An 11,227-nucleotide genomic window follows, 5' to 3' on the forward strand; every position below is an offset into this window, starting at 1 on the left:
TACCGATCTTGCCTGAAACTGATTGACTGCAGAGCAATGCCAACCGCAAAGTTTGCTCTCAAAAGCATGTGAAGAACAGGACAAGCATCCAGGCCCAGTCCGTTCTTGCTATGGATGATAAAGATGCCTTTCAGAGGGTGAATGAGGAAGAACTGATGGTGTTAGTCTTTCAGTTTCAAAGGAAGCAGCATAGTAGATTATTGTATCAGAAAATATATTCTTTTTTTAAAAATTAATTAATTAATTAATTAATTAATTTATTTATGGCTGCGTTGGGTCTTCGTTGCTGTGCGCGGGCTTCTCACTGCGGTGGCCTCTCCCGGAGGGCATTATGCCAAGTGAGGCAAGTCAGACAGAGAAAGACAAACACTGTATGATCTCACTCATATATGGACTCTAAAAATGTTGAACTCAAAGAAGCAGAGAGCAGAATGGTGGCTGCCAGGGGCTGAGGAGTGGGGAAAATGGAGAGATGCTGGTCAAAGGGTACAAACTTTCAGTTGTAAGATGAATAAGTTCCAGGGATCTAATGTACACCACGGTGACCATATATAGTTAATAATACTGTATTCTTGAAAGTTGCTAAGAGAGAGGATCTTAAATGTTCTCACCACAAAAAAAGAAATAGTAATCATGTGATGTGATGGAGGTGTTAGCTAATGCTAAGGTGGTCATCATTTTGCAAAATACATGTGTTTCAAACCAACACACTGGACACCCTAAACTCACAGGATGTTATATGTTAATTATATCTCAACAAAGCTGGAAAAATACTAAAAAAATACAAGTGAACAAAATTCAAAAATACAAAAAATAATACAGATATGGAGAATAAAATGCAAAAGTTCAATAGATCTATAATAAGACTCCGAAATGCATATTCCCAGCTTGCCATGTCTCTTGAACTTCAGATTGGAATATTCACACTAACTAATAATTGTACTTGGATAATCCATTGACCTTACATGTATTCATTTATCCAACTAACAAAAATTTTAAAAATAAGATTCACCAAATTTAACTTTTCATGTACTCAGATCTACAGCTTCTCCCAAACAATCATAAGATCTTACTGCTTGAAACTTTGTTAAATGAAGCCCTTTCTCTACATCCTGTTTCACTATAGAAGGTAGCTCAAAGTGCCCTGCCCTTTTGTCTGTATCGCTGCAACAGCCTCCTAAATGTGTCTTTATGGGTCCAGTCTTGGCCTGCTTTGAAGCCATTCTCTCCTTAGAAGCCCAAGTAATCTTCTAAAGTGCAAGCGTAATCATGTCACCTCTCTGTTTGAACCCTATCAAAGACTCTCCATTGCTCTTAGGAAGAAAAGCCTAGGTCCCTGACATGGCTTCCAAGGACTCACTTCCGCTGACTCTGCAGCCTCAGGCTTACTCCGCCCTCCCCGGCCCCCACCCCCGCCAACTTCACATGGCCACACTGCACACCTCTGCAGCCCCTTCTGCTGACATGCCCCCTGCTATTCCAGCCCTCCTGACACAACCTCATGTCTGTTCGCCTTTGAATCTCCCCTTAGGCTTTGGGACTTTCTTTGACCTTCTGCCTTTAAGACTGGGCAAAAATGCCCCTCCTCTGTGCTCCTCTAGAGCTGGCACTAAGTTCCATCCTAACACGGACCCAGGAACTCTCCTCCTCTGTTGACCTACATCCTCTATAACAGCGGTCCCCAACCTTTCTGGCACCAGGGACCCATTTTGTGGAAGACAATTTTTCCACAGACCCCGGAGGTGGGGGCATGCAGGGGGATGGCTCAGGCAATAATGCCAGCGACGGGGGGATGGCTCAGGCAGTAATGTGAGCGATGCGGAGCGGCAGGTGAAGCTTCAGCTCACCTGTCCACCACTCACCTCCTGCTGGGCAGCCGGCTTCCAAACGGGCTGTGGACTGGTACCAGGGTTGGGGACCCCTGCTCTACAAGACCCTCAACTTGCGGGCAAGTGCTGTGTCTAATCTACACTTGTATTCTCAGTACCTAGTCCAGGGCACAGCACATAGTAGGTATTCATCAGATATTTTTGAATAAATCAAAAGAGTAAAGTAGAGAAATGAAATTAGTCCACATCAGTAATAATTTTGGTAGTTGAGAATAATTTTCCTATTTCTTTCACTGGTTTTCTTCCTAAATCACTAAACTCAAATTTTATGTATAACCATTTCTAGAAGAGGCTCCATTTAAATTTTGCAAAATTAAAGCTGAATAACTTCTGTTTTAAAACTCAGACGTGGCAAAAGGATCTTTAAATACAATTTAGTGAAGAATTTGGAAGGTGAGAGATATTGGTTGCCCTTATATTGAAAAAAATATGTATTTATAAAAGGTTTATCACAGTCCCTGGCACAGAGAAGGTTCTTGAGAGTGTTAAGTGAATTTGTCTTTCTGTGCTGTCAAAACACTAATTTCTCCCAACCTCCCTGTTTTCTCAGCTTCCCTGTTCTCCAAAAAGGAGGGTGATAAAAACCACTCCTCATGTACACACACACAGAAGGAAGAGGCATGGCCAAAGACAGAGATATAGCCTTGTTTAGTTCAAATGTTGAACCTTAAAAAAGAACAAAATAAAAAAAATTTAAATTCAACTACTATAGGTTATGCTTCAGAAATGGGGTCTAGAGGAGTTTGTGTGAATTTCTGTCACTCAGGTGAGATGGCCCCTCCTCAGAGCCAAGTTAACTATGGCTAGCTCTGGTGGGGACGATGCAAACAATAGTAAGAACAATTGAGGATGTCATCAATACTAGAATTACAACTAGAGGAATACCTGCCACAGAGGGAAAGTATGAATACATGGAACTTTGACCTTGACTGCCGCAGGTGTTTACCTGCAGTAACACATCTGGGGAAAGAGACCACAATTCAGGGTGATCAGCACAGGTGCTTCTGTGTTCATTATGTGGAGTGTGTGTGTATGTGTGTGTGTGCGCGCGCCTGGCTTGTGGACATCTTAGCGTGCAAGACACAGTCAAGCCAAATGAAGACAGTTATCAGAGGATGAGGAGTAGAGATACAGAAACAATGGTTTTATTTTTCTGTGCAAATGTGCAAAAGCCATAGTCACACACAATGCAATTGAAAATAAGAAGACAGAGAAAAGGGAGTGTTTTTAAGTCAGCTATGACAAGACATCGGAAAACAGAAAAGCAACTACTGACAATTACAGTGACAACAGAGCCATCAGAATTGTACAGAGAAAGAGATGGTGAGTGATTCTTAAATATATTTGGAAGGAAACATGTTACACTTGGAATGACCTGTAAGTATATAATTATGGATATGCCCAATGGGAGCAAATGTGAAAACTGTACATGTGGTCTTTGGCTGTATCAATTTTATGCTTACTTCAGATAATATGGGAATGCAAATATTGATGGGAAGGTTTTCCCCACGTCTCTTGCCATGAAATCTAGCTTTGGAACAGATCAGCTGAGATGGCAGGATGGCACATACTGTGTGGAGGCGAGGGGAGCAGGGAGTAGAAAGGAAAGACTTCAACATGAGTCTCTCCCAGTTAAGTGCCTGCTAGCACTCCACAGGATAAATTTGCTGCATAAAATCTTCTATTATTGTTGAAAAATAAAACTGAAGATATTTCCTTTTCTTTTATAGTATACTACTTTGTAATTTTGATTTCATGGTATAGTTAAGTTTACCTTGGTTATTTCCAAAGAAAAACAAGTTTCTTAAAACAATTGGGACTAAGTGAGTATTGGATATCACCCAATGGATAAATTACCCTCATATTTTCAAACCAGGGCAGCTCCTAAAGACACAAACACATTTACAAAATGATATTTGGTGGGCCATTGTTATTAGAGTTGCTTTCTAAATTAATTCATAGGATCAAATTAGTTTCCCTTTAAATGAACACAAATAATGGCTCCTTTGGAAGGTATATCCACACAAAGATATTTAGCATAAATGATAACATGCAGTGTGGAAGCAATAAAAATATTAGCAAATAAAGTTATTTTCTAATTACTATTTTATATACTCTAAGCAAGAATATATTAATCTTTGCATACCTTATTAATTTACTTTGTAGATCTGTCATTTCAGGTATTTATTTCTTAAAAAAGTCATAATGCCAAATATACTTTGATTATAATAGGTACTATGCTTTTTTTCTCAGATAGTTGAAGAGGATAAATTTACTTGCAAATTTTAGAAAAATATGCCTCCAAGAAATTCAAGCTTTATAATTTACATTTTTAGTGTATGCATATACAATAATGCTTATTCCTTTATTGAATATGCATTGAAAAGCAATTGAGATTAGTCCATTTGATAGAAATGTCGATAAGCTCATAAATCTGTAAGCAATTAACAAAAAGTTATTACTTGTATAGAAAATATTGCAGGAAAAAGAAATGGAGAAAGGTTTTATCTGTCATTTTTTCTGAGGAAGGAAGGTTTTTATGGAATTGTAAATTATACTGGTGAGGCATATAACTTGAGAATTGATACCAATTGTATTAGAAAATTTTCTTTCTAGATTTTGAGGGATTTCATGGAATTTCCCACTTTCTTTTTATATATATTTTTAACTTACCAGAGAACTGGCAACACTTCATCTGAACAGCTTGTATAAGAGCATAGATGGATACAAAAAGTTTAATCAGTAATTTTCAAATTGTCATGTCATGAATAATAGATAGGAATGAAAGAACATAAATGACTGAGGATGAGGGCGAATGAGGGCAACTTATATTGTAAAAGCACACACAAGAATGGGGTGTGGGAGAAAGTTGTTTCTTACTGCAGTGGTCATTCAAATACAGAAGCGCTAAGAATGATGGCACATTTGTACTAAATACTCGCAACAGTGAGATGTTTCTGCTCATATTAAGAACAACAATTCTTTTTTGCATTTAAAGCCGGAATAGGTAAATATTTGACATACTCATAAAGTGCCTGCAATATGCTTAAAATAGTCCTTGAATTTATTTTGATTTTCAAGATGGTTTTTATTTCAAGGCATCTCTTGAAATTCATGGCTTTAAAGTTTGGGAATGTTCACAGGTACGTCAATAATCATCCTGTTCACCCCACTCGACCACGGGCTCATCATTCATGCGCAGAATGAGGTAAGAAAGGAGCTGGAAGAGGTTCTGCCAGAGCAGGAGGGAGACATAGAAGGAGAGGCCGCTTACGTCCAGCTCACAGCGCGCGCCGGCGAAGGCCAAATCACAGACGCACTGGAACTTGTTCAGCAAGTCGTGGCATTGGCCTCCATTGAGGCACGGATCGGAGGCACACTCATCAATGTCCTTTTCACACCTTGAAAACGGAAACAGCAGAAACCCGGGCCCCAGTTCAATAAATTGGCTGTGAAATGAATGGGGAGGGAGAACTCTGGCCTGATTCACCTAGACCAGTGTGGTGTAATTGACCAATCCCCATGCCCTTTGTTGTATATGCTCGATAATGTGGGAGATAATCTTCAAAATTCCTTTCACAAATTTTTCTTTTAATGAAAATAATTTGTGTACACACACACACACACACACACACACACACACAGAGACGCATACACAGTTAATTAGAAAGAGAAAACAGGTGCAAATATCTAGAAACCAAGACAAAATGGGGCCATGCATAAGTCAACTTCTCTCTCAAGAGTGTTAGTGTCGTTGCCACCTTATAAAAGTTCAGTTTATTGGGGTACACGAGGACCAGGAGAGTGAGCTGTAGTTTTTCGACCTAGCATCTACAGAGCAGACCTCCACTGCAGCTGTGAGGGTTCTGATGCATCAGTGCCCCCAGGCGAAGGGGTAAAGCCCCTCAGAAACAGAAAAGTGTATTTGGTTTATTCTGAGAGATTTGGGATTATTATCCTTGGGAAACCCATTTTTAACAAAAAGCCAAAATAGATAATAGAAGCTTGCACTTGCTAATAAATCAGTTTCATAGCTAAGTGTAATATTTGCATGCTCAGGGAGAATGATTTTCAAAAGCCAAATTTTCCAAAAACAAGTGATATCAATTCTAAGGTAAACAGAAACTTTCCTCTTCCCCGGGACACTGTCATTTTCCCCTTAATTTTCCATGAACTACTATGTGTTTTATTCAATCACTCCCCAATCACTCATTGAGTAGATATTTATTTAGCACTTAACCATGTGCCAAACCCCCTGCTAGGCCTTGGGATAGATGGGTAACTGAGGCGTCTTTCTTACTTTGGGAAATTCATACAAAACCTCAGCTTTGGGAATCTCTATAGAGCAGCTCACAAGGCTGAAGTCCACTGTAAACAATTTTTCATTCCCCACCTCCTAAGAGGTAAGCGTGCGTGCCTGGGTCATCCACTAATCCCTAGGCTCAAACTGAAGGGATGAAGTGGTAGGTTGGGCAGGGCCAACCCAAGGCATAAAGGGAAAAAGATTTCTTCCCAGAAAAACAGCTCCTTATCCCCTTAGATACCAAGCATAGCTGAGACATTTTGTTTTCCTTTTTTGGCTTAGGCTTCTGGGCTGGAAGGAGACTCCTCTGATTAGACCGGAGCATAACTCGGCAGCTCGAGGGAGCCTGCCAAGTACTCCCTGCCCTGGGTGGGCCAGAGTGTTCACAGCATCCATCATGTACAACCTGCCAGGGTGACAGCACAGAGCTGGAGGTCTAACCCGACAGAAGAGAAGGCAATTTGTTAGAGGACAGCTTTTCAATATCTTTGGACTTTATGGAAGTCACATCCCCCCAGGCCTTGGGAGACTGCCCAGTATTTTCTAGCTTTCCTCCAGCTATTCTTTCTCTATTTCTTATCTACTTCTCTTTTGAGCTGAACAGTGCACAATATACACACAATCATTATAAACATTATTGGAGCTTTCATTAGAGGTTATTAATAGGTAGAAAATCAAAACAAATAAATCCATTGGCATCCAGTGAATTAACTAATGATGGAGAAGGACTGGGAAAGCACAGAATCCATGGAACATGTGTTCACTATTTTAGAAATCCATTTTCAGTAGAGAAGTTTATCCGGATGAAAAGACTCCTGGGAGAGGAACAGAAATGCTGAGCTTCCTTTTCTTACCACATTTCAAGTCAAAAATTTGAATTTAAATGCCAGATACCTCCCTTTTTTTAAAAAACAAATAAACGTTGGAGGAAAGGGAAATGTTTGTTGCAAATAGGAATAAGGTGTGAGTAGTGGAGAAAAATAAGCCAAGGCTTTGAGTGAGTTCTGTGCATTGGCCATTAAACATTAATGTGCCATTAAGCATTAAATGGTGACATTGAAGGCTGGAAGTAACCAGCACTTAAATATATAGTTAAAGTGTTGTTCAAACTTTAGGATAAGAAAATCTTTGCAGTGTTTTTGATATATGTGGGATTGGAGGCCAACCGAATGGTCTCTGGGTTAATAATATGGTGCAATGAAAAGTGGAACGTGACTCTAGGCTACACAACTCCGTGCACATGGATACTCGGACTGCCTGTGCCGCTTAGAGCCAGCCACTGAAAGCAAGCCGAGCCAGCCACTGAAAGCAAGCCATGAAGGCAAGAGCTAGCTAGCCCTATCATTGAATGTCGGAAGGGAAAAATGCAGGTGTGGCCAAGATTGCCTGCTGTTTTGTAAACGTGACAAAAGAGCTGTATCTCTGTGGTGCCCAAAGAACTGGTTGAAAAAAAGAAAATTCAAATTAATCCAAACTCTAGTTGTTGTGGTGCAAAAATATACCCATTATTTTATTAACTACTCTTTTGGGGAAAATTAATTCAGTCAAGATCTCTTTGTCCAATGTGTTGGACTTGAATTGATCTAATTTGTTCAGAGGGAGTTTGATCAGAGATCAGTATTATCTTACCCTGCATGATATATGAGATGGAGGAGAACTCTTTCCCTTTTCTTTTAAGTGTTGCAAGTAAAGATTTAGTCATACATTTATGCTAGCACATCTACAGGTGAGCAGAGGCTTTGAAGGCAGTGCGACCTTGCAGCAGCACGTGTCTGGATTGGCACCTGACCTGTCACTTAACCTCTTGGCTTCCATTTACACAAATGCAAAATGGAAATAATAACAATTAGAGACAATAATAACACTAACAATAATAACAATTTGTCCGGTGCCTGGCATAGCACTAGAAAAAAATGGCTACCTGTATCTGTTACCTGCTGTTATAGTATCTCTACCTCGTAGAGCCCCAGTTTGTTACCATTCTGGGAACATTGATCCCCTTGGGAATCCGATAAAAGCTACGGAATACGCACCTTCTTGCACTTGCCCTCACCTTGGCCAGTCAAATGCATATGCAAATTTGCCTGCATGTTCAGCAAGTCACAGACCGAAACCAGCCAGCGATCAACCCCATACCGACAATCCCGGCATTGGGTACAGCAGAGCTGAAGGGTTTCTCTGGGAAAGGTATATTCATCTGGATAAAGTGTGTATACTTTTAGGGTTGAAGGTAATTCTAGGGGCAATCTTTAAGGTTTATTACATTCTACCTTCACCAACAACTGTGTCTACATCACGTACTAGAGTTAGTGGGACAGAAACACGCATCCAAAAGTACCTCTAAAAAAACAATATCACATTTTACTGTTTTCGAAGACATATTTCCTCAGTTAAGTCTCGGCTAAAAAAGCGTTCTTGACTTTGACCTAAACTGTAATTTTTCTTCTTTTTTATTGTTTGTCTCTGTCCGGACCTATATTTCAGCACAGATTTTCCTATGGGAACTGAGATGAAAATTTGGAGGAGAAATAAACTTTGCATAATCTCGCTGTTGTTCAGCCCAGGCTTTTCTCCTATAAAGCTCTGCTGCGACTCACCATTCCCCAGTGAAACCTGGCCAGCACACACATTTTACTTCACCCTGGAACTCTGTGCAGTTGCCGCCGTTATAGCACGTGAGGTTGGTCTTCTCATTCCCACAGACCGCTGAGGGTAATCTGGTGTATCTAGAGAGAAAAGTAACAGCCACACTGTTCACCTTGCTCATTTCATTTATGAAAACGTTTTAGAAAAGTTCATGTATATAGTCAATGCCAAACTAACTAGGTACTCAGTCTGGCTGAGCCACGAATGCTTAACTGTGCTGTTTTGTTCCAGAATCACCTTCTCAGTCCACAGCTCCTGCTGGAGGGCTACGCTGTTTTGGAGCATGGCTATCCATCTTCCACTGCTACCCAGTGTTCATTCGTGAGATAAGATCTATGCTGGGGGTGGGGGGTGGCAATAAATTTAGCGCTGGAAAGAAACTTGCTATAGCTAGGGCCAGAGGAAAATTGCATCTCTATAAAGGCCAGGAAAGAAAGGACAGGACTCTGGTACCCAAGCCCTCATGTGATTTCTCCATTGCCTTTCACAGCTGAACTCCAGTTGCCCTGCCAACACTTGCTGCCCCCATCTAATAACTCACAGCTCAGCAGAATGCAAGCCATGTGCTGTCCAGGAGGTTTGTACATGGCACTCAGTGGTGACCACGTGTGAATTCTGAGCTTGGCTCTTTCGTTTGTCAACAGAGCTGTATATATTAAGGAATCCTTATAAGGGGCAGAACAAATTGTTAGAAGCTAAGCAGAACTTTACTGTGTGATAAAATCCAGTGGTGTGAAGGGACTGGTTAAAAAGATTTTATGGTGTTCAGGTCCTTCGACCCACTGTGCATGTTATGCATGGAACTGGATACATAGTTAATATTCAGGAAATATCAGATGAATTTAATTTGTCCTGCTGTGCGTGCTGCAGCTAATATGGAGAAACCGGTCTATATGTGTCTCTTCCGACAAGAGCTAATCAATTCGACTTTAAACCAAACGGAAGGTGGATAGCTAGTGGGAAGCAGCCGCATAGCACAGGGAGATCAGCTCGGTGCTTTGTGACCGCCTGGAGGGGTGGGATAGGGAGCGGGGGAGGGAGGGAGATGCAAGAGGGAAGAGATATGGGAACATATGTATATGTATAACTGATTCACTTTGTTATAAAGCAGAAACTAACACACCATTGTAAAGCAATTATACTCCAATAAAGATGTAAAAAAAAAAAAAAAGAAAAGAAAATATCCTAAGGACTTTTCAAAGGAGCCAAAAGCGTCAACCAGCGTTGAAAGAGGTCAACTAGCAATGCAAATATGAAGCTTTGTATACATCATATGTTTAGTAAACAATTTTGAACCTCATTACAAAGTACTTTTGAATCAAAACTTTAATCTTTGAAAACGTGACTTTGATGAATTAGGCAGAAAAGATACTGAAGCACTGGTTACTGGGGCATATTTGTTTATTTTACTTATCCAAAGTCACCATGGCAGTACTATTAATTTTGATCCTGAATGTCTTTTGCTTTTAAGCATTCAGATTACCTGTTGGCCAATGAGTTGGTTAACTCATGAGAAGTGACATTTTATTGGAATGTCAACACTCAGCACCTAACCCTGCGTCATGCCTTCACAGACTCTGAACAGCAATAAATGTTATGGAGACAAATACATCTTCTTACAGGTGTGGCTACCTATTCTGTCTACTAGGAGATTCATCCAGTTAAGGTACCATTTCTGAATTAGTGTAATGTCTGCAGGCTGCCAGCCAACTCCAGGCCTTCCTGTCCACATTCTGGAATCTACTGCTTGCTAGAAATAACCGCCTCACGTGCCTATAACAACTCAATTGTTTAGTGAATTCAAAACAAGTATAAGTTATAAAAACAATAATGAATTCTACTTACATAGAAATACTAAAGCAGTGTGACTTGGCAGGAAAATATTCATTCCTGTTTCTATTTATATTACATGAAACGGATGTGACTGCCAGAACTAAGCTTTATAGTTTTAGAAAAAACTGTGAAATGCTTTGAAATGGGCAAAAGAGATCACTGGGTATTCTTTCAGTGGAATGCTGGGTGTTATATAAAAGACCCTCTAAGATTATCTGATTTTTCTAATGCGTATGACTCAGGTTTTCTTTACCAAGCTAGTTCACAACTCTATAAGTTGTAGAAAATTATAGTAATACTAATGGATCTTGTTCATTGAAGTGCAAATGAATTTGAAGCGATACAGTCCATTGTCACACTGTAGAAATAGTGTGGTTCAAGTACTAATTTTGTTGCCCTATAGGCTATTAAAAAATTTTGCATTTATTGGTAAATTCATTTCCTCATCCCTATTTACAAGTGTGTATATATATTATATGGACATATTTATGTATATGATTAGATTATCCTTTGACACTTTGATTTTTGTCTTACTGGTTCCCTTATTAATTAATGA

At 39.9% G+C, this 11,227-nt stretch overlaps 1 protein-coding gene across 5 annotated transcripts in view; it reads right to left on the bottom strand.

The window, feature by feature from the left end:
- The window catches only part of CRB1 (crumbs cell polarity complex component 1), a 267,605-nt gene that overhangs the window by 26,016 nt on the left and 230,362 nt on the right, over window positions 1-11,227 (bottom strand). For 4 of the 5 annotated variants that reach the window (XR_009563008.1, XM_060294412.1, XM_060294325.1 and 1 more), the window contains 2 exons: window positions 8,790-8,918; window positions 5,164-5,290 (listed from right to left, as the gene is read on the bottom strand). Coding sequence is in view for 4 of the 5 variants with exons in the window: in XM_060294412.1 (XP_060150395.1) it covers window positions 5,164-5,290; window positions 8,790-8,918 (256 nt within the window). In the remaining variant the exon portion in view is untranslated. Of the gene's footprint in view, window positions 1-4,562; window positions 4,593-5,163; window positions 5,291-8,789; window positions 8,919-11,227 lie in introns of all 5 variants that reach the window. The other variant, XM_060294459.1, reaches the window with a different exon arrangement.

The sequence above is a fragment of the Globicephala melas genome, chromosome 1, assembly GCF_963455315.2.
Source record: "Globicephala melas chromosome 1, mGloMel1.2, whole genome shotgun sequence".
In the NCBI taxonomy this organism is placed as follows: domain Eukaryota; kingdom Metazoa; phylum Chordata; class Mammalia; order Artiodactyla; family Delphinidae; genus Globicephala; species Globicephala melas.